General features: G+C 41.9%; 1 protein-coding gene across 3 annotated transcripts in view; it reads right to left on the reverse strand.

Moving 5' to 3' along the window:
- Positions 1 to 24,628, reverse strand: part of SEMA5B (semaphorin 5B) — a 266,285-nt gene that overhangs the window by 105,645 nt on the left and 136,012 nt on the right. For all 3 annotated transcript variants that reach the window (XM_015635333.3, XM_015635337.3, XM_015635338.3), the window contains exon 4: positions 12,300 to 12,399. In XM_015635333.3, the coding sequence (XP_015490819.1) occupies positions 12,300 to 12,399 (100 nt within the window). The remainder of the gene's footprint in view (positions 1 to 12,299; positions 12,400 to 24,628) is intronic.

The raw sequence follows: 24,628 nt of genomic DNA on the forward strand, positions 1-24,628 counted from the left end.
ACCAGGCTGTCAGAGACACTTCCTAACTCCAGCTGACCTGCCCAGCTAGAACTGATTAATCCTTAATTAAAAACATGCTCTTTTAACCATACTTGTTCTGTAAATCTGTACAAGGAGTAAAACGCCAAAGGGAAGCATCTGCTGAATCAGACAGTGCCATTCTTATGAATTACATTTTAACTGCAGTTTCAGTCCAAGAATGAGCAAGGTCTCTCAATGACAGGCATGGTTTATTGTAGCTAGAATTGCCCCATTTGCGTCCTTTTTTTCTGCTTGTGTTTGAAGTTATGTCTGTTTAATATCTTGCTGAACCATAATTTAGAATAGCTAAAGGAGTATGATTAAGAAGTATATAAGAACATTGAGATCTCCACATGAATGCACGAGGTACCTTCTTGGTCTTTTTTTCTGTCTTGTTTTCTGTCTTTTTCTTTCCCTCCCATCTTCTCTTGTAAGTGAATTCTGGTCAATTCCTTTCTCTCCTAGATTAAAACCAAACAGACTAGGCCAGAAAAGCAATTGCCTGGTGCAGCCAGGATATTCTAATACCTAGAATACCTACCCTTCTTCTGTGTGAAAGGCTGGTGCACAAATCTGGAGGCATAGGACAACCTTCTTAATTGCTATCCTAGAAGCTCACACAACTTCACAGTATTAAACCCAAGCTTTGTTTTACCCCAGATTTGGCTGCATTTCAGACATCTCCAGAGCAGGTGCTACACTCTTCTGAGTATTCTGGGGCAAATGACATTATGCCTCACAGTACTAATTATTATTACAACTAACCTTTTTTTTCATAAACATCAGTACCTTTCTGAAAATGCCCATGTGAAACAGTAATGCCCTGAAATCTCAGGCAAGGCTGTGGTTTTGTTGCATTAAGACACAGAGTGGGTTGATGATGGTTCCTCTGGAGACTGATTTCCAGGCAATGCCTTTTCAAACAACCTGAGGGCAGATCCTCTCTCTATCACCTCTGATTGCAGTGGGATATTATTCCCCAGCTCAGATATACAAAGTTAGCTGCTGTCCAGCTCTATAAAATCTAGGTTTAAAGAATTTGGCATCTGAATATATACAGAAGAGAGAAAAAGATGCATCATTCTCAGTTAAACTTAAAGCACTGATTGAGCAATTTAGCCAACATCACATAACATATCTGCAGCACAGCCAGGAGATGATCTCCTGGACTGTTAGCTTATGCCCTAGTTAGGAGAATAACTTGCACCCAAAGTTGGGGCACAGCATGTAAATTTGTGCTGAAGTGTCATTTACACTCATGAGTAGATGCTGAATTACTTTCTTAACTGGGAACTCTAGCCTGTGTGCATATAAACAGAGTCAAGCTGCAGCAGAAATCCTTTAAATGAAGGTATTTGATAATTGGCTTCATAATTTGTATTTGGCTGCTTGTAAGATGATTAAGTGCTCACTGTGCCTGGTACCACAAAACACGCATAACACAGAGCAAGAGGACAGCCGAGATGTGATTCAGGAAAGGGTATGGAAGAATATACCCACCTAAATCTGTTTACCTTGACGTGCCCAAGTCAAATCTGCTATAAAGTATTTATTTCATGTAGCCACTAGCACGTTGGATAAACTTTGTAACATGGTTCCCATGCACTTGTTCACATGTTTCCTGGCCTTGAAACAATTTACTTGGAAGGCAGAGCGCTCTGGCAATGACACCGCTGAGCAATAGAGATACAAGACAAATTCAAGCCTTTCCATTGGGAAGCCACATAAGAGCAGTGCCTGAACAATAACAGAGACCCTTCGTCTTAGGAGCTCTGAAACCATAAGCATTGCAACATGCTTCAGTCACTCATTCAGGCCTCCTTCTCAGTGCCTCTTTTCAGGCACCACATCTGTCAGCACTGGCTGATTAAAAGGTGCTTCCTCCTAATTAAGAGAGAGCAACTATTCAGTTCTGCTGTGGTAGATCAGGAGGAACATTGCTGCAGTTGATGGACTGCTCATGTACAAATAAAAGGCCATAATAAATATATATATATGTATATATATATAATAAAAAGGCTATCCTAGCTTCAGACTTTTTTTGCTATTTAAATGAGTGAGGCTTGTTCACATTTCCTATCTCCTCACATATCAGGTAGGTAAGAAAACCTCTCTATATTTCAGAATAAACCCTGCTATCAAATTTAGAGCCATGAGAGCCCACATGCTGACCACTACCAGAACCTCTCAAGACTTGGTCGTACACACAAAAATCAACAATAAAAAAAAAAGCCTTTACTCAGCTGACCTCTATCATTGCATGTTACACCTGCTCATTTTGCTGCTACTTCCTTGTACCTTATTATAGGTGTGAGAGGTTCCCCCCTCCCTCCTTACAGGGCAAGCTGTCTTAAGCTCTCTCTCTTTCTAGGCAATTACTCTACAACTAGAAACAAAGCCAACAGAAGCTAATAATAATGTTTGATCATGCATAAAAAGTACACATTGAGAGAACGTTGTGGTTTAACCCCAGCTAAGTACCATGCAACCACTCGCTCACTCCCACCCTCCACAGTGGGATTGTCAGGATAGGAAAAACACACAGGCTGAGATAAGAACTATTTAATAATTGAAACAAAGTCAATTATTGTTGCAGTAATAATAATAATAATAATAATAAATAAATAAATAAATAAATAAATAAATAAAGCCCAAATAACACAGGTGTTGCACAATAAAATTGCCAACTCCCCCCAGCAGCAATTGGCCCCTCCTGGCCAATTGTCCCCAGTTAATGTACTCAAGCGCGATGTTCCGGGGTATGGGATATCCTTATATCTTTGGTAGTTCAGGACAGCTATGCTGGCCACCCTCCTGGCTTCTTGTACATCTGCTCCCTGGCAGAGCATGGGAAACTTGGAAGTCCTTGACTTAGCATAAGCATTGTTTAGCAAAAACTGAAACATCAGTGTCTTATCAACATTATTTTTATACTGAATTTAAGCCACAGCCCTGCACCAACTATGAAGAAGAAAATTCATTCTATTCCAACCAAAACCAGGACAGGGAAAGCTGAAGAGAACTGAGTGAAGAGTTACTATCCCTTTTGGGGACTAATATTGCACTGCTCCAATCATGCAACACAGCCTGGGTGAGGTACTGGAGCCTCAGATAGGCTCATTGTGCTCTGGAAAGAGGTTCCTTGTGAAAATAAAATAAAATAAAATAAAATAAAATAAAATATAAAATATTTTAGTAGAGAAATGCTTCCTAATGTCCAGTCAGCACCTTCTCTGTCCCACTTTCTAACCATTCCAATGCATCCTATTACTGGATGCCAGGAAGAAAAGATCTGCATTTCCCTCTCACTTCCCCCCCTCATGGTGGGATTGTGCTGCAGTCAGGGTCCAGGTCTTCAAGAGGGTCTCACAACTGTCACCGAGTAGATAATAAGAAAAATAATTAACAGAATGGAGTCCTTTGGGTGATATGAAACAAGACACAGAATTATGCATATGACAACTAATGCTCCCTTCTGGCACTCCTGGAAACCACGTGCTGGGGCTGAGCCTCAGGCTAGGAGCCAGCAACTCCTGTCAGCTCTTCCTCTCTTTGCTCCTGGAGGCCTTAGATATACTTTGTACTTCCACAGTACATGAAAAACACAGCTTAGTCATGCTTCATGACTCCCTAGGAGCAGGCTAGTATCATTCCCCTTATACTAATGGAGAAAATGATCCAGAGAAAGGTTAAATGATCTTCTCCAAAGCACACAGCAAGACAGTGACAGAATCAAGATCAGGCCCCAGGGCTCTTGGTGACCAAATCTTATGCTAGATTAATGCACAGTGCCTCTATGCAGGTACAGCTGTGGCTGAACTTTTCAGATGGTTATCCACATTTCGGAACCAGCCAACCATACTAAGAAACCCAGCTCCTGAAGGATGATTCTGGCCTTTGCTTTCAGAAGGAGTTAATTACATGACTGGTCCAGAGTGTGATATGACAATTCATTTGCAATTGTTACTCCAGTGGTCCATTTGAAGTGCCTGGCAAACACTTGCTGGAGAAAAGGTGGAGGACCAGCAGCTACCCTACAAGCTGGATCTTTATTCACCAGTAATTTTGTTTCTATTGAAGAAAAACTTGTCCAATACATCATTCTTCCTCAAAAATCAATAGATGTACAACAGAGAACCGTACTAAATGGCAGACAGTAATATGACACAGTTGCTGTATGAAGAATTGCTTTTCCCAATGCAACTTTTCTCAGTTATAAATTCAGCCAGAGTTAGAGAAACAACCTCTTAGAAGAGGATCCTTATGCAGGCAGCATATCATTCGTATTAAACAGCTTTCAAATAAAGCCAGCTCAGCTACTGTTTCTGTGCTGCACTGAAGCCCAGTTAGTACTTCTCTGTGGAAACAAGGATGAAATCCCTCTGCATTGCATTCAGCGGAGAGCTACCATCAGCTTTAATGGCACAGGGCGTGTGGCACAGCTATGCTCCTCTTGATGTTGTATATTCAGGGCCAAGTCTAGGAAGAGTCAAAAGAGGCAGAAACAGCTCCAGAGCAGGCAGGACAACAGCAAAGCTGAGGCACACTTGGGCTATGCCAATATGCAGAAATATGGATGGATGGATGGATGCTGCTGGGGAAGGGAGAAGCAGAAAGGGGATTAGCCTTTAGATGGACACCTTGTCCCCTCTTCCATCAGTTTGCAAAGGGGATAGCAAGCTGGCTCTGATGGCTCTGGCCTTTCTCTCTCCCCAGGGCAGGAGAGGCAAAGCCTCACTGCAGAGTGATTCCAAGTCCTTGAGGGTTATAGTACTTGCTATGCTCCTGAGACACTTCAAAGAATGGGGATTGGGAATTTTTTTGCAATATTGTTTGAATATATTTATCAAATGAGGGTCAGTTTCCTTTTTGTTTTGTTTTGCTATATTTTCTTCCCTCTTTTTCACTAGATGAGTTTCTTTAAAACTTCAGGGATGAAAACTGAGCCAAATTTTCGAAACTCATGTGTGGGTTTGTTCTTATTTTCCTGGAAGACTGACTTCATCTCTCAGACCATCACATATTATCCCACATGCCACCTCAAGTCTTTTTTGACATGTGGCTGACAGCTCCCCTGTTCCTCTCTTATCCAGCTGCAGTCACAGAGCAGTTACAGCACCTTGATATGGCCCTGAGACACACAGGGACCTTTGCTCTCCTATTTGCCCATCACTTTCAGTAAGTCACAACATAAAATTCCTCTTCTGATGCACTGATTATTGTTCAAATCTTTCCTGGCAGCCTCCCTACCTGCCTACTTAGGCTGATAACATCCTCATTTCTCTGGATGTATTCAACACGACTTGTATGTAAATACTGATTGACTTAGATGGTGAGATTAAGCTGTTGCCCAATGATCCCTTCTTTTTGTTGTGTTTTTATACCTTTGCAGTGGCACAGAACAGTAGGCTTAGCACCTAAACATCTGGATATAAAGTGATATGCAAACCATTGTGGTGAGCTGTGCCATATAAAACTGACATATCACTACCTTAACTAGAACAAGAGAAAGTATTTTCAGTAATGCAGAGGAAAAATACTCTGCAGCCCCATTCTGTGATGCTGTAAAACACATTATGTCCAAATCTCCAAGGCTTTTGCCAAAGTATCCTGACCTTGTGTTTGCACCCATCCCACTCTCAAAAATACAACCTTCAAACTTAATTATTCTCAGTGCTTTACTAAAGCAAGTGAGCCTCTCTCGGGTGGCTGCTTTCATGATAGGGTACCACCAATTTTCATTTTATCTGGAATATGAGATATTTTTCTAGTGAGGCTTGCAATTTGCTGTGTAAAGATGCTTCCTATCAGTCTGTGCTGCACAAAGATTGCCTTTCACACAGCCCTGGCTGTGCAGGCACTGGCTGTGAAAGTGCTCGGCCCCACAACAATGCTGATGTCACTTGCAGAGGTGGATGGTGCTGCCTTGCAGGCAATTTGAAGGACCAAGCGTTTTCCCTGCTGACAAAGATAACAGGCCTCATCCTCTTCTCCATGCACAGCATAAGTGTGCAAAACTGCCCCTTTGCCCTCCTATTGCTGCAGCTTCTTCTGCAAACTGATCCCTTCCAACAACCTGACACTGTTGCTGTATAGCATTTTATTTGATTTATTTATTCTGAGTTAGCTAAAATTCATGTTCTTTGCTTGAAAAAAATGCACAAATTTTAACAAAGAAAAAAAAAATTACACTTTGAACAAAATTTGAGCCAAGTTCTAAACCTCCCAGAATCCCATAATTACAAAAACTGTCCTTGATCCTTTCCACACCTTTTCCCTTCCTCCCCAAGGGGTATAAGTCAGGGACAGCATAGATTTAGGGTATGCCAAATTCACACTGGTTGCAGACCAGCAGAGGAAAACAAACCCTATAAGTAAAAGAAAAAGACACCCCAGTGAGGCTTCACCCTCCACACTTTATACAAGGGCTGAGATGACCTCACCTGGCAGAGTATCAGAGAGGAAAATCTTCCTTTGAATGAACCCAGGCTCAATAAGAGAGGTTAAAACCTGCACTTTAAATCATACTTTTGTTCCCTTTGTAAAGAAACTGTGCACCCCAGCTGTGGATTTAACTATCTAAAGTGTCTAATCACAGCATTCTCACCTTTTCCACACTCTTTACGTCACAGGTCAAGCAATGTCTTTTAAAAAAACCATGGTTTTCTGAAAGTTAATTTCAGAAAATGATTTGGGGTTTTTTCCCCTCACATCACCATGGTATCTGCCCTTCTCTAGTCTATGATACAAAGATGCAACTTTAATTAGAGCATTATTTTGTCTGATAGGAAAAATCACAGTGAGAAAGGAAGGTATTTGTTTCTCTCCATTTCTCTGTACTAGCACTTTCAGCTGCCCACCTATGATCTGGATATAATCAAAAACATTATCATGCTCTTTGCTTGCTCACGTCCTCATTAATACCTCAACTGGCAAGGTAATTTCTCAGCCCAAAGTGACTTAGCAGGGGGTAAAGCTGGCGTAAGACCGTGCAAAAATAGCACAAAGCCACCAGAAATGGTTCAGTCCATTTTTTTTTCGGAAAAGCATTAAAAAAAAATCCTGTAGACAGATGCTAACAGGGACAAATGACACACCACTCCTGGCTGTTTCAGGGCGAACCTGTGGACAATATAACTGTTGGCTCATGCTCATGTGGATGTGCCCAGTGTGAACTTGTTTGCATGTTAGTCTCTTTATGCTATATGAAACTTGATGTTTTTGGCCATGCTGAAGCTCCACTTTCCCAGTGTAAGTGCATGGGACTCACAGGCTTTCATGAACATCTTGCATCTTCTTTGGAGAAACAAGGCTGAGAGCAAGTGATTAAAATACCAAGTGGAAATATAAGAATAAAGGGTCCAAATTACACCTCTGCCATGGATTTTCTGAGCCCAGAGAAGAGCTTTAGCTATGTCCACACTGAGGTTGTGCAGACTTGACTGGTATCTTCAGAAAGTGCAGTCTCACTGCAGGAGTAGCTGTGTTAGGTGCAGTACTGTACCACTTTTCAGATATGCTATATATGCATGTGCCTCAACATCACAGCCTTTTCAGAGGGCAGGGTGGCTCTTAATCCCTCTTGGCCTTGGATTCCCATCTACAGCATAAAATTATTAGTGCTTTCTTGCCTCACAGAAGCCCTGTGAGAATAAATGTTGGTGAGGGGCACTGATCATTTAGCAACAGAAAGTATTGCTGACAGATCTTATACTCTGTGGATCTGTGGCACTAATCTGACCCAACCACTGCCACTGAACTTCCTGTTTTGCAAAATGCTTTTTGCCTAGACAACATCATCTATGGAGACTTAAGGGTTTAGTGGCAGTCCAGATGTGGACAGGATTGAAGGTGCCCTAGGGTAAGAGTGATATTTTTTGACAAGCACAGGTTTTGAACATTTTACTGCAGTGCTCTGGAGCTTTCTGCCAAACAGGCTTTCTATGTTCGGCCACAAATCTGCATGGAACCTGGTGCCTGACAAACTAATCTATCATACACCAGAGACTTTGAATAAACTCAGGGTGCCAAACCTGCTGATTGAGGGTCCTAGAATATATTTACAATTTGTCATATTTCTGCAAGCTGCAACTTGAAGGAACTCTTTTGGGACATCAGTCATTGTACTCAGTCTTCAGCTCCTAAGCCTGCATGATCCAGAACGTTTTTAATGATTTTATAGCCAGAAGCATAATAGTCAGAAAAGGGTGTGCCTAGGCTGCTGTGAGTCCCCTAAAACAACCCTTGGAAATTCATACAGCACTTTCCCTGCTCCCCAAACTAACCATATTGGTGCTCCATTCCTGGAAGTGTTCAAGGCCAGATTTAGTGGTGCCCTGAGAAACCTGATCTAGTAGGTGGCATATCTGTCCAGGATGGGAGGGTTGGAACTAGATGATCTTTAAGGTCTCTACCAACCCAAGCCTTTCTATGATTCTACAATGTCTCCTCTCTTGCACCATCTACTTGGAAGTAACAGGCACATTCAGATCAGCTCTAAATCAAGTATGAAAATCACCTGTCAAGCATCAAGACTTGCATCACCAGAACCTTAGTAGTTTATTCCACATTTATTGCAGAGAAGTCTGGCAGTCCATAATGATGTGCACTTGCCAGTTCTGAGTGCTCTGGTGCAGCTTTTGCACCCTACTCTCTAACTCTGGGCTCTTGTTGGTAACAGCCAGTTGTGACAAGGGCTCCTGAGCTGCACTTTCCTGTTTGACCTCCACAGGGGATGATCCTTTCCCATCTCCTGATGGAGCTGACAGCCCCCTTGGCAGGCAGAACTGTGAGGGCTTCTGGCTGTGATGCTTTCTGGCTGGTTTTCCTCAGTAATACCTCCACTCACTGTGAATGGCTGACCCTCATAGCTATGCCTCTTGCATCCACAGCCCCATCAGGCTACAGCCCCAAACTCAAACCCCTTTAGTTTCCTTCTGGGAAAAGTCAAATGTTTCCCTTAGGACTTCCCAGCCACTCTGTACAGTCATTTGTTTGGGTGCCATCCTTCTGTTGTCCAAGCTGTTTTCCTTCATCTTGCTGTTATGCCAGATTGTCACACGGTGTCTCAACCACCCTCCTTTACACCTTTTATGTTGTCCTCGACAGGGAGCTCTTGTGAAGCATGATTTTTGGCCTGCCTCCAAGCAGGGTCTTTCACATCACCACTTCTTTACCAGCTTCTGTCTGTGCCCAGCCAGCAATGAGACAGTCCCGAGGAGTAAGGCTCCTTGTGGAGGTGGAATGTCACAGCTATACCATGTCCCTCCTCCACAAAACTCACATTCCCTGCTGCCTGCAGCACAGGTGAGACAGCAGAGCACTGCTTCTCCATCAGACAGATGAAATCACTGTGACCATATTTTCAATTTTTTTCTCACTAATAATGAGGTCTAGATCATAGTTTTTCCTCCCATTAAAATGAGCTCAAATAGCGATCACTTGTTCTCAAGAGCTGAAAAAAAGCAGCAAATATTTCAAAACAATCACTCATTCACAGAAGAAAAAAGTACATTAAAACACTAACACTATATCCAAAACAAAAACAAAACATGCGAACTGTGAGTCAAAATGAAGGTTATGAATTTTTGAAATGTGTGTTTCTATACTTAATGAAATGTGACTCATAATATGGGTAGTGTAGATTTACAATGTTCTAAACTATTCATATCCTTTCTTGCAAGCATTTGGATTTTACAAATGATGTGACAAGTAAATACGTTGCTTAGAAACCACGGTGGGCTTTTGAAACTAATTCTTTTGTTTCTGGGATTTTAACTTAGCAGGTGTTTGGTGCAGTGGAGTTATCAAACTGCCCTGGTTTACTCTCAGACAGCACCAGTCATTTAAGAAGGGCTCTTAGATAAGGATAAAGCTTAAAAATCTGAGGATCATGTTATTCCAGCTCCCTGTCTGCATGGCATGCCCACAATACCTCTTACAGTTTCAGTCACGCTGTGTCCAATTCCTGAAACCAAAAACTCTTGTGAACCCTCGGGTTTTCTTGGAAGTATTTTCTATGAAGCTTTGAAACACAGGATGAACTAAGCCAAAGAGATGCTGTGATGAGGTCATACTGCTTTTATATAGAGACAGACAGAAGTAGTCTGAAATAATTTATAATGCTATCATCTAAGAGAATGATGTTAACCAGGAAATTAAGAAGTGGGAGTACTTATAAACGCCACCCTGATCCCGAACTCCTTCCACAACTCCAGAATAGCTGGCATTACTACTAATATGATCTACAGCAGCACATTTAAACATGGTTAACATTTAAATTTAGGTTTCATAAATTACACCCTGCAGAGATGGATAGAGACAGCTCCTATCTCTTTGAGGTATTGTTTCATTTGCAAATTCAAGCAGATGGTGCACGAGCAACTAATGACTCAAAAAATCACCCCTAAAAATAGTCCAGAACAAGGTGTGGATTTATCAGGGAAGGAGGGAACAGAAAAGGCTTTACTTCCCCTTCCCATTCCTCAGACACAGCTCCAGGAGCTCAGCGCACCCTGAGCCTGCAGCACCAAGGACCCCATCCACACACCATTTTCAAGAAGCTCTCCCTGTCACCTCCCACAGGGTGGAGCTGAGATGAGAAAATGGGCTCAGCACTCCCCACCTTCTCCACACCAAGCATGTGTATCCAACAGAAAAAAAACCACCCTGGGAAATGACATCTTCATTAAATGTACCCTGAACTGCTCAGCACAGCCGTGTGGCACCACTGAAACTTTAAGTCTCCCAGTCAGGTGGGTAGTGCTTCATGAAAACTGACTTTTCCAGGCAAATTCTATCAATAGTTGTCAGTGCTTCCTCATGAGGCAATACCCTGCAATATAGTGTACCTCCACCGGGAAGGCAGCTTTGCTGTCACTCCCCTGTTTGTGATGATGTTGTACCCCTGTCTAACCACGCTCGTACAAACTCTCGGGGAGGCAGAGAGTCCCTTCAGGAGGTGCTGTGGGGTTTGAGGAGGGGTGAGGGACTGCGTGGGGGAAACCTGCCGTGCAGCACAATTATGTAAACCACAAATTCCTCAGAGCACCTGCCTGTGCAATGCCTGGCAAAAGGCACTGTTCACAGCTATCCCCACAGCAATGCTGTTCTGAAGTAATAAATATTAATAATTTCTGGTTAAAGATCCCAGCACAAATAAAGCTGCAGCTTGAAAAGTAAAATGTTTCTGTATGAAAAGCAGGAAGGCCTCTGGCAATTTGAACAGCTACAGGAAGGTAAGTGTTATTATTTACTGCACATATACAGGCAGAAAACGTATATTAAATCACACTTCAGTTGTTTCTGTGAAGGATAAAACTCTCCTTCTGCTACACCTCTTGCTCTTTTCTATTGCTAGTACCATGAGTTCTTCCACCTCTGCTCCTCATGTCCCTGTCCTCTACTGCTGAATACACTGTGAAGAAAGCATTCTCCCTCCATTTTTGTTAATAGCAGAGACTGATACCACAATGTTATCTAAGTGTTATACTTTAACTGATTTATTAGACCATGCTCAGTATTTTTTTTTCTTGTCTTATCTGTTTATTATGCAAAAAATAATAGTCATTGGGGCTCATGATTTAACCAGTTCTGATATATTATTTCACTGAAGCATAGCTCTTTTCCCCATATACAAATGCAGCTCTAAATTTGTAAGGCCTTGCCTGTGCTTATGTGTTTCCCCCTCCTCTTGTGACTTCCTAAATAAAAATAATGTTTAAAAATAAAGGAAAATATATTATAATTATATACAATGGGCAAGAAGAAAGAATTGCACCAGAACACATTGGGTGAGGATCTGACTACATCAGGCAGATGAAGCAAACAGGTTCTGAAGTGGATTCTAAGAGAGAAGAAAGCAACCATTCACAGTGGCTCTATCACTTACACAAAGGTATGTAGATGAACCTGGTTCTGAGTGAAAGACTTGCTGTGGCAAATAAACCATAAAGTCAAATTCTGTGCTGGCAGAGGGATGATGCAGAATGATTTACTGTAGCTCTTCTAACATTCACAATACTGAGTGAGATGCCAGCATTCTGCTTCATTAACCAGTCATTTTGATTGCATCTTTTTTTTTTTTTTTCTTTTTAATTCTAGTAATTTTCTCTTCTTTGCAATTATACTTGATGTCTAAATCCCACTCCATAAATTACAGCTTTCTTTTTGAGGGGGAAACTGGCCACATAAGCTGGAAACACACTCTTCTCTGAAGCCAGGACCTGAAGGGAAAGAGTTTGAGCAGCAACCCTAGACTAATCAAAAGTAATCTTTACCTTGCTCCCACAATGAGCTGGTTCCTGTTGGCATCCAGTGCAAGCTGAGAAAAGTCATGCACACCTGGATAGGTGAAATTCGACACCCAGGGCTTCAGATCTGCAATGAAAACGAGAAAGCAGAAAACAGTAAAGCTGCTCCACAAGCAGTGAGTTCACCCGGACATTCACTAATGGATTTCCTACTGAGTTATCTGTCAGGGGAAGGCTAATTAATAATCTCTTTAATGGGTTTCTATTTATTCTGATTCTCTGCAGAATGTGCAAAAAACCCACACATAAACACAAAGCTGTCTCAGCAGTTATTTTCACATCCACGATGGAGTGTCAGCATTGGTTTCAGAGACAACAGCAGCTCAATTTTACTTCTGTTAAAACTGAGGAAACATCTTCAGTGTCAGGATTAAGTGGTGTAAAGGGATGAGGCTGCTTGCCATAACACTTCCCCAGCCTTGCCTTCTGTGCTGATCAAAGGGAAACTGCTGCCTGCCAGAAAGAAAAGGTTGTGCCAGCTGATGAAGAACCAAGTTAGAGTACTGGTGATCTGCACTCAAGACCTGGCTGCTTCAATGACATTTTGCCTTCTCTTTCAGGTCTTTGGCTCTCTTCTACGGGTTTCACTTTACCTAGCATTTCACAGCCTATCAACTAAATCCATTTTTAGATGGTGGGATGTTGGGTGTCATCACAGCCTCTTTGTGGCTGAGCAATTGCACAGGCTTGAGACTGCCTTTATCAACTGCTTTGGATTTGCCCATCTAGGCAACTGTCCAAAATGCAATCACACAGGTTAAATGCAGAGCAATAGATCTGGCTATGCTTTGCTTGAAGAGACAAAGCTCTTCCAGAAGTTACATCTGTTAATATCAACTAAGCAATCCAGGGCAGGAAGTCCTGTTGTAATAATAAAAAAAAAAAAAATACATGTTTTTAAGGAAAAAAGGTGAATTACTATTTTTAGGGTACGCTCAGCAAGGATGCTGGGGCATTCGCAGCATCCCATCTTTCAATACCACTACCAACTTTGACCTTGTGTATATTACAGATCACAGAATTTCAGCCTCTCACCTTACACCTTTATTGCACAAAATAACTGGGAATAGATTCAAATGTATCTTTCAGAAAGTCATCCGGCTTTACTGTGAGGACTTCTCTTGAGAATTTATTCTGGTAACTACTCTGGCTGTAAAATACATGGAGAATACCAAATACCTCAGGGGGCAAGGCACAGATGAGACCAAATCAGTATGACTGTAATCCCTCTGTGACCTGTTGACAAGCAGCCCTTCCTCATTCAAGGACTGGTTGTTGAAGATCCAGGAGGCTTAGCATGGATGGTAATATCTTCTGGTCTCATGCCAACAGGATACCAATATACGGGCCAATGACCTGATGACTCATAACAATAATGATGTAGTTCAGACCAGTGCAAAAGAGCTCTGAAAAAACCTGTTCCACTGTCACTTTATCTCTCCAATGATAAATTGAGAAGTCTCACTGAAGGCATTCAGGTTCAAACATTTTGTTGCAGGCGTTAGTTTCCCTTTCCACAGGGACAAGAGGACAATGCTGATGAAGAATCTCACCAAGGCCTGTGGTGTCTTGGCATGCTTCACAGAATTATAGATGTGCAGCTGTTTAAAAACTTTGATGTAGGGATATTTGTTGAGCAATTTGAAGTCCTTTCTCCCTCCAGGGATGGATGAACCTTAATCAAGCCCTTAAGTTACTGAAACCTTAAAAAAACACACATAAAAAGTCCATGAAGTCTACATAGCCTGCCTCTCTTTCCAAAGCAGAACCTTGTCACAGAGCTTCAGCCTCTGCCCCAAACACCACCATGTTTCATAACAGCTCCTGTAGTCCCTCACCACGGAGCTGGACGTTGTCTGGCCTGGCCCCATGTCCTGCCTAACTGGATGCTGCCAGGACCCCTCCGACAGCGAGCCCTCCATCCTCCCAATAATAAAAACTCTACTGCTGGGAGCTGGAGGATTTCAGCCCTTCTCAGCATTCCTGTCACACTGTGTAACCACACACAACACGTGTACCTCCTCTGCTCTTCAATGAAAAGGCATGAGTTAAGGAATAACTCCTCTAACCTTCAAGCATCTCCACCTCCTACACTCCTCAGGGACCCTTAATGATGTACTAGCACCAGGGAGGCACTGCAGTTTCACCTCTGGCATTCTCCTAACTAACGGGGCTCTGACTTCTTTTCCTGTAGCTCTTTAGCTGCAGAGACATTTCTGAACCAAGCAGCAGAACCAGCAACAATAACACCTTTCAGGCAGGATAGCTAGCTGATGTGGTGCAGATCTTCTGGCATTTCTGCTGGTGATGGGGATAGGATTAGAGGATTGCTATAAAATGATGATACCTTTTAAGGATGCTGCTTTTAGGCCGTAATTTCTCTTGTCATTTTGCCTCCTCTTCTACTGACTCTTTCCTACTAACTAACCCACTATTAGAGTGCAGTGGCAGGAAGAATATTTCTTCATCTGCTGCTCTAAGCAAAAGATCACCACTTCAGAGAGGTACACTCATCAGTGCTTCCTTTTAATGCAAGCTCTGACAAACTACAGGTAAAAATACTTTTTTAAAAATTAAAGGCAGTAGGTTGCTTGAATCTTTCCAAGTTGGCTCAAATGTCAATCAAGCCCCAGAAATAACAGGCAGTGTCTTGATTTCTATTAGTACTGCAGGTGGTACAACTTATAAAGAAACCCTTCCCAGTTATTAAATTAAAGGCTGAAAGGCATGCATCCTCATAGCAAAATTAAGCTTTTATAGGCATGTAGTCGGAGATTATTAAACCCAGCATGGTCCCAGATAAGAATGTATAAATGCAAGTTGTCAGAATTAATGCCAAATGGCACATTTTCCTTCCCAAAGTTCTTCCTTCCTGTTAAGAGAGAATGCAACCGCAACCAAGAATCAGAACATGGGTCTTTTTTCATTCAACACATTCAAATCTACTGGTCAGACCACAGCCATCCCTAAAAACATTTTCAGCTTCCCTCTGAAACTAACTTCAAGGTAAATGCTGCCCTAGGTCCACCCCATATTAGCTGAAGTTTACGCATATGGACCCAATGAACTCCAGAGATTGCTTGTATTTGACCTTCTTCTGAAGGCTGATTTTTCAAGTGCTGACTCTTTAATTTGACTGGAAACCTTCACTGCTCGGGTATGTTTACATTTGCAAAAGTATCTGTTTAAAAACAGTATGAAAAATTAAAAACCAAGGCTCTGGCTTTGCATGTCAGCAGCAGGAGACGGAAAACTAGGAACCACATGGCTTAGGGGCAAAATGTTCATCAAGGCCTCCTTTGTGTTTCTCGTCTCTAATCATTTCCAGGGGGTTAAAAATCCATGCTCTCACTTCCTCCACATGAAAACCAATGAACAAAAGTTTAATAGTTTCCAACACCATCCATCTCCAGATATCAGATTCAGAACCTCTAAAGCTCTGTGAGTCCCTCTACAGCTCAAGGTGGTTCAGGTACCCAGCTGCAAAGAACACAAAGCTTTGAAGGAAATGTAAGTCTGCAGGCACAGCTGTGCTCAGCTATTATGCAAGTCTAAGACAAGGTGAAAAGAGGCCCTCTGCCATTTCAGAGGGTGGTCCCTGCAGCCTCTAGCACATTGCTCTGACTTCCTGAGATCACAGGGCTGGGACCAGTATTACTCAGCTGCACAAAAGACAGCAAGCCAAACTGCGGGAGATGGGTTTAAGGACCTGATCCAGAAGCTTTACAAATCATTGGCGGTTTTCCACTTAGTTTGATGGGTTTTGGATAAGCTTCTAAAGATATGGTAAACCTGGTAATACTTGAGTCTTCATCTTCTCAGAAGCAGCTGCTCCCCACCTCACCCTTACTCTGTGTGTTTTGGAGGAAGGAAATATGTAAACACTGAGCTAAGGCTTCCCTGTCGAAGGACAGCATTCACTGCTTCATCTCACTCAAGCCCACTTGTCGCTCCCATCCCCAGCAGGCTGTAACAGCTTTGTGCGTCCAGCACACATCACACGAGAGCAGAGAGGTTAAATGCCCGTGCCTTGAAATTGCAAAGCCATTGAAGGTGCATGGAGTAGGGCTACCCACAGTGCTATTCAAGAACAGCTCTTGCAAATAATTCTCAGCAAGGATTTCCTATTTGAAGCAAAAAAACCCTGAACTGAACAGGACCAAAGATTCTTTGTGTAAAATGAGGGTATACCCAGAAGCACAGACTAACCATGCTCCTATCCTAGGACTGCACAGAAAAGCCTCAAAGAGATCATAAAATGACCTTAAGAGAGATAAATTCAGAGGGTCCCCATTCCAGAAAAGATAACCTGAATCCCATACCTTATGTAAGGCTGTGTAAAACAGGCTGATTCAACAGTAAAAGTTTGTGCAATGAAGTAGAGCATACACAGCACTTTGGACCTGTCAGACTCAATGGCAATAAAGAAGTACCTGTTCTGCAGATACTCAGACCTACTTTTGTACAGTGCTAACTTGAGCACACATCGTATGCTTCCCTTACTGCTTCAGCATGGTCTCTTCTAAATTCTCTTAACACAGTTTACTAGTTCAGGACATGCTTAATTACTGTGTTTGAGTATTGGAACTCTTCTGGCAAGGCCCAGATGACAGCCATGACTTCTGTAACTTGTACAATATCCTGCCCTTTCGGTTTGCTTCAGGCTTGGCACAGAGCAGATTATGTATAGTGATTGGCAGATACTTTTTGCAAGTACTCAAACAGTTTTATTTCAGACCACCCACTATGCTGGAGGACTCTCAGTACTGGATTTGAACCATGACCAAGAGAGGCAAATCATATTGTAAGACCAGGAAAGGCCTCAGGCTCTCGACTTGGTATAGACTGATCAAATGTGTCCTTTTCAGAATCAAACCTACCATCTCCAACCATCCTCTGCCTCAACTATCCTCAGTATTCAGAGATTTTCCATTAAGTAGACAGTTGCCTGCTAAGACTGAGGCCACAGCTTCCATTCTGTGTGGGCCCCTGACAAGACCCATCAGAGACAAGGCAAACAAGGCTGTAACCAAAGCTGAGAAAGCTAATGATTACCTAGTAATGCTATCACCTGTCTTCTCGAGTGCAGCAAGTGTGGAAATTTCCAAGAATGCATAGAAGTTACAGTGAAATTACAGAATTATCTTTATTGGACTGGCAATGAATCATATTTTAATATCAGCTTAATTTTAAATTTTAACTCTCAGTTGTAGGTCACACCACAGGTTAGTGCAATAGACTTTGGACATTAACTTTTACTCCCACTCCATGCTGAGTTTTAAGAGTACCCTCCACAATACTAAACCACTCCACAATTTAGCAAATTTATCAGGGGAGGCAGAAATCTTTTGCCGCATGGGCAGAGCTGAGCAAACAAATGTGTCAGCACTCAGAGCTCAACTTTACTTATGAGGCCAAAAAACTCAATCTGGCTTTACCCCAGAAGTCCTCCTACACATACACATCACCCTGCTGTCTTGTCTTCCCATCACCACCTCCACCTCATTACTGGTATTCTTTCTTTCTTTCTTTAAACCTGATCCATTGAAACCTTTAATTGTACATTAAATATGTCCTCATCCCAACTGCTGCAATTTCCAGTGTCACTGTCTTCTTAAATATCTGATCTCCACTCACAGCTCTGAGGACTTAGAAGGCTGTTGACAGAATACGTGCCCTCCTACAAAATGGGTCAAACCAGCAGTTTCCTTCTCTCTCCCCTCAATACCTAAACCTAGCTCAGATGTTCTTCCAGCTGTCTCAGTTTCATGGTTTCATTCAGTTTACCCTTCTGACCCCATATTCACCTCTCCTCCCATTCCTGATTTCTTTCCTAGCAGTCTTCACCTTCTAGACATGTTTCTACCTCATTTCCTGCCTACTCAAACAATTTTTCCTGTCTTGACCAACTACAAAGCCCCTTCTCAGGTGAAAGAACAATGAACTAACCCATGAGTGGCCTGTGAGTCACTGTGATAGCAGCTTGCAGTGAGCCATTCCTTTCCATGAGATCTGAGAAGCAAGAGTTGTTAATGTCCTTCTCCAAACTGTCCCAGAATATGTGGATAGAAGATGACTGGAAAAAGAAATATTTTTTCTCTTCTCCTTTTTTTTTTCTTATATTTTTCTCTTGGTCTTATAAAAGAATGAATACTTCTATCCCTTAGCTACCAAGGAATGGAGCAGGACAGAAGAAAAGGCTCTGTTTTTTTACCATCCTGAAGGAAAAAAATCCCCAAACCAAAGACTCAGGTCTTTCTTCCACAGAGCCATAGGAATCACAAAAAACATAGTAACATTTAAATATCTGGATGATTTGTGCCTCTTCTCTTGATGTCTACAGCTTCTCTCTGAACTGATCTTGCTGAGCTTCCATCTCAAAACAGAAATAACAGCTGGAGACATAAGCATGGTCCCAAGAGCCCAATAGCACTGACATAGGAGTTCTTGAGGAAATCATGAAACTATTTAATGTCTCAGTGGTACCAGTTGTTACATGGGTTTAGGGATACTGGCTGGTGCATCAAGGTGTAATTATCTGTAACACATGTGATGTACAGAAGGCACTAAGTATTGCGTATTGCATACCAAGCATTTTGACTCTTTAATTCTAAATTTTAATCATTTCTTCAAAACAAGTGTTGCTACATTTGTTCAATATGTATAATAAAGAACTTAGTCCAAACCCAATTTTTGCAAAAGTACAATTATAACTGCTTATTTACTTTTTTATTATTAATATGGAACAGCTGGCAAAACACACCAATATATGAGGAAGAGCCTAGGGTTCCCAGATAAAGCCAACATTAAATAATAAGCATGAACTAGTGCTCACTTCCAGTATGGAACAATATGCTGGTAAGTTGTCCTGGGGCCACCTCAAGGAAAGATATTGAAGGACTGCAATTCACATTCCCAATCTGGCACATTTCTACAGTATGCAGCAGCTCTGTTCCATCAGAGAGGTCAGTCTCATTCCTGTCTGTTTCACTTGGGTTCCTAATTTGCACATGGTGAAGAGTGGGCAGAAGTTCCATCCAGACCTGACCCAGGGCAAAGCTCTTCCTGACTTCCAGGAGACAGGAGACTTTCACTTGGTAAGTCCCCAGGCCTCAGGCTGGGGATTTGGAAAGAAGTCCTGTGATTCAAGAGAGGCTCTCTTCAGCATGGTTCCTATAGCTCAGGCCCACCAAGACCTCAATCCCCAACTAACATAAAATCATTTAGGTTGGAAAAGATCTCTAAGATCAAGTCCAGCTACCAAGTTCATTAACTCCGCACTGCCAAGTCCACCACTGAACTACATCCCCAAGGGCAACATCTACTCTCCTTTTAAATACCTCCAGGGTTGGTGACTCAAATACACCATTTCAGGTTCTCCTTGGCCATGGCCAATAAACAGCAAGAGGGGATGCCACAGTGCTTCAAGAGTGTTGGATATGGATGCGTATCCACAAAATATAAGCATGTACATTTGCCCTGCCTCAGATTTACAGGACCAAAGGCGTGTGTCTACATAGCACAGGACTTTATGGAAAGAATGTATTTGGTTTTCCTCAGCTGGCTGTCAGCTGAGGCAAACACCTAACACTTCCTTCCCTCCTCAACCACCTTGCCTGCAACCCCACGCAGTGTCACACGGCCACATCCTTGTACCCCACCACCAGCTGGTGAAACTTGGCTAAGCAGTGCCACACACAGCCCCACTGTGAGCAAACCCAGACATCTTGTTCTCCTGAGGATGTTGCAGAGTGTATAAGTATTGTGATCTGTTGTTTACTGAGACAAGCCCCGCAGCTGTCACGCAATCTCCCTCACTGAGAAAGATAAAGTGAGTGCTCATGCATCACTTGCAGCATCCTATGACATTCTGATCAGTATAATCCCTCTTTTCAGACAAGAAAGCAAGTTGCATCCTGGGTCCTACAACCACTGCAGTCTGATGGAGGAAAAAAAACAACACCCCTTTGTCATTATTCAAGGATCCTTCAGTCTGCCTCCTCCACACCTGGAGGCAAATTTTTTTCACTATCCTTACAGTTGGATGTCTAAATCAGCCATTTGTACCAGCAGCAGTGATGCAATATTCAGGACAACCATTTTCACTAGTGAGAAGGTAGGAGAAGGTAGAGAAAGCAGGGCTAAACTGTTGTTGAATTTTTCCTGTAGGTAACCAGATCTGCTGCAGAAGCAGAAGTGTCTGTGGTGAACATCGGAAGCAGAAGGTGATCCTCCTTGCTGGCTAACCAAAGACTGAACTGGAGATACCCAGTTTAAAATGCAGTTTGTGCTGTGCAGCTGCCAAGCTTACGAGGATTCCTGTCTTCTACAAAGATCCCACCATGAGGAAGTCACATCAAGGAAGGAGGGCACAGGCTGTAAATTCCTGAAAGAATTTTGATATTAGGCTGTCCTCATAAGAATTAGTGTTTTAAATTGGAAACTAGCTAATAGTAAACAATCTCACTGACTTCAAGGAAAGTACATATTCAGAACCTGACTGAATTGAATCTGTGGGCTTTCCAGGGTCAACCCTTTATGATAAAACAAAAATATTTCTTATGAGATCGCTAGTACTAAAGTGAACTTTATCAAAGCACACTGTCATCCTTGAATGGAAGATTTTAGGAGAATGTGATATGTTAACACTCACCAGAAGCAGATGTGCTAAATAAATGCAGTCTGCTGTACCATTGCTGTATCACAAACTTGTTCAGTTAGGGAACTATATTATGTAAGATTTGAAATTGAAAATGAGGTCTCTCCAAGGGATGTCTTTGTTTGCACTGAACCACAGAAAAAGAAGATAAGCACTTCACTTTAGATTTCCACCCTTTCTCTGATGTGTGCCAGGGAGCCGAAACAAAGGCTGCCCATCGCTATGTCCTAGATCCATCCCCTGTGCCAAAGACAGGACATTGCACATGCTGCTGTTAGCCTCAGCTACACCAGTGGTACCTCTGGAAAATATCAATCAGCTCCTCTGTTGCTCACGTGAGTTTTTCATGGCCTTGGCCCATCTATAATGGTGACCTGAGTACCTGTTCTTCCTTGCTGTGGGTCTACCTCAGTCAGTCCCACTGCTGAAGATGCCTCCCTTTCATCAGCATCACTGCTCATGGTCAGAGGCTGCTCCTTCACTTGAGCTGTTGCACCTCTTTAGAGCTTTACCTTCCCTCACTCCCATATGTAAGTTACTTGGAAACTTCACTTCCTGAAGTTTCACAGCAAAGTCTTCCCTTTCTCTCCTGCTTGTCATGATTCATTTCATCTAAAGCATTTTGTGAATGAAGGGCATTCTTCCAACCTTCCCTTTCTTCCTGAGGTCCCAAGAAACAGCACACTGAGTGATTCTTTTAATCAAATCTCCTTGCAATTATTTGTGAAGTGCCTTGGACACCATTAATGAGGAGGTATTAAAGAACTATCATCATTACTGTTATAATTATTATCGTGAAATGAAAAATATATTGAGAGTGGTTGGGTGTAATTTTCAGAAGTTTTGCCTGAGAGTAATTATTCCCTATCTACTGTATATTTATGGCTTTATTAGTCACAACTTTCAAACAAATTCTAAAACAAATTTAAAGAGGAAAGTTCTAGTTTCCATTTGTCATAGTTCTATTTTTCAAAATTAGAGAAAAATTGCTACAAGCCTTGCTAAATAGAAACAAATACTGAAATGCACTGAAGGTCAAATATTCTGAATCACCCACAGGATGCCACCAGTTTCCAGTTGAAACTCCATCATTAGTTAATGCTTAGACTTCCTGTATGGAGAACCAAGGACAGCAAGGCTATGTGGTAGAAGACAATTCTCCCGTAATGTATTGCGCCTTCCCTTAATGCTTATATAGATACACCTCTAATACTTCACCTCACAATAAAATTTTGGTTTGGATTGTCAGAATCTCACTTGCTCAACAGAAGTGTAAATCTTGACCAAAATTTCCTATGGGGCTCTCCCAGCTGGCCTTTGGAGTTGATGAATGCTAATGTGCTTTTGTTCCCATCAGTATACAGTAAAGGGAATAATGTATTAGTGACCAATTGAACAATAGTGGGGGTGTTTGGTGAAATGTCAAGAACTTTCTAAACAAATAAATCATACCTTATTATCCTTCAGCCCACAAAGTTAAAATTGCTTTTGCTTTCAATACAAGAAAACATTTAGCTGCTCCCCACAGGTTTCAGTGTTTGAATCTGGCCACATTTCAATAAAATGTTGTTTAAAGAAATAAAATAGTGAGAAAATACATAGCAAGCTATATTCAAGTCACCTGAATCACATTTATCACATTTATCTGGTAGGAGGTAATAATTACATACAGTCTGAAGTAAACCTCCAGATTTAAACACTCCCAAACTAAATCACTTTGAAAACCTGAGGCAACAGAGCAGCTTGTCTGCATCTAGGAGAGATTGAGGATTAGACAATGGATCAAATGCCACACATTGAGAACTCACACCAGCCATGATGATACAGTCTGCAAAGCTGAGATTTGTAGTCCTGAGCAGATCTGAGATATAAGCTATTTAACCAAGTCCACCTCTGTCCTGTGCCACAGCATGGGGTCAGCTGAGGTGTTTTTGTGGATGAAGACAGGCAGCAATTATTAAAGCAGGGACAAATTTTGTTCTTCCTTACTTACCCTAACAGCCATGACCCAGGGGAAAAAGCCCTGAGAGACAGAACAGAGAAAAAACCTGGGAAGTTACCATACTTTTTCCTGAGCATACTGATCTAATGAATGAAATTAATGAGAACTAAATAATGGTAGGAACTGCAGGTGGAAACCTGCCTGACTAAAACTCATTTCAAGTGAAGTTGTGAACATCCTAATGATTCACATAACAGAGATGAGTTTGCAAACTTTTAAGCACTTCCTTGGTAAACAAGATGAAGCCAAACACTGCAGCCATTACAAACATGAATGCATGTCCCTCATGGCTCTGGCTCTTGAAATAAAAAACCTTATATAGAATTGGCATGGAAGATGTTTCTGGTTTTCCCAAGAGGCACATTACAAAGGTGATCCAAACGTCTTTAAGGAATAGCAAAGGTGCTTTACATCCAAGAAGGAGCTGTACAACAATGAAGTGCACTGCTGGCAACCAGGACAGTACGACACAGGCACAGCCCAATTGCAAATGCAGGCACGGATCTGTTGGCAGTAAAATCCATACAGGAAAGGAGAGAAATATGAACATGATTGACAAGAAGTAGAAATAAATTCTCTAGTGTTTGGCTTACCAGAGTGGACCACAGGGGAGCTGCGCTGGGATGACAAACTGCTTTGTGAAATGGGACTTGGATGCATGTGTACATGCATGTATAAATAAAAAGGGATGCACTAAGAATACACTTGACTTGTTTCACTAAACTCTCAACTAAATTCTCAACTCACTGAAAAACAAACAAGCGTGCAAGATCCTTAATGTAGCTACCCACTAACAGTCAAATAGGTAGTAAGACACAGAAACAGCCTCCTGGGAGGTAGAAGATCATTTTCTTATTGATCTAACAAGGGAAATCAAACTTTAACTGGATTTCCTATAAGCACAGAGTAGAACAATCTAATTATGAAAATCCCAGTCTGGGTACGTTATTATTGCTGGTGAACTGTACAATGAGCACCATTTATAAGCCCCGGGGAAACTGGGGCACCATTGTGTTAGTTTGGTACTGTGCAAACACACAGGATGGTGTTTGCAGCACAAAATTCCTGTAGTGTCCCTCAGTATCTCCATGCAGGCTGCAAGGAAAAACCATTCAGCTCATGGCCCCTCCCCAGCCCACATCTCTTGTGGCAGAGCAAATGTTATCTTCAGCATTTAAAGCGTGTATATCTAGAACCAGAATTTATGTCCCCAGACTTGCCCAGACCATTTTCTCTACGTCACAAGTAATGGCACAAATAATTTTGGGAATGTAGTCTGTAAAGAAACTGGCATTTCTTCAGGTCTGAACACAGCTAAAGTAAAAGCATTTTACATACATAGTCTCCTTTCTGTTTAAATGAGTAGGACATGTACCGGATTCTATTTTTCTTACCCACTCTCATTGCAAGACAGAGATACCAATTCAAGATGATGACTAGTGTGGATGAGATACAATATGAACAACATAAAAAATACAGAATGACTCAAGAAATAAGGGGAAAATAAACAGAAACAAGGATATTATCCAATCTGTTGGATGTTAAGAATATAATCTAGGGGTAAAGTATAATAAAAAGAGACTGAGCACAAGCAGAGTGGGAACTGAAGACTAGAAAACACAAAACATGCTATGG

This window comes from Parus major, chromosome 7 (assembly GCF_001522545.3).
Source record: "Parus major isolate Abel chromosome 7, Parus_major1.1, whole genome shotgun sequence".
NCBI classification, from domain to species: Eukaryota; Metazoa; Chordata; class Aves; order Passeriformes; family Paridae; genus Parus; species Parus major.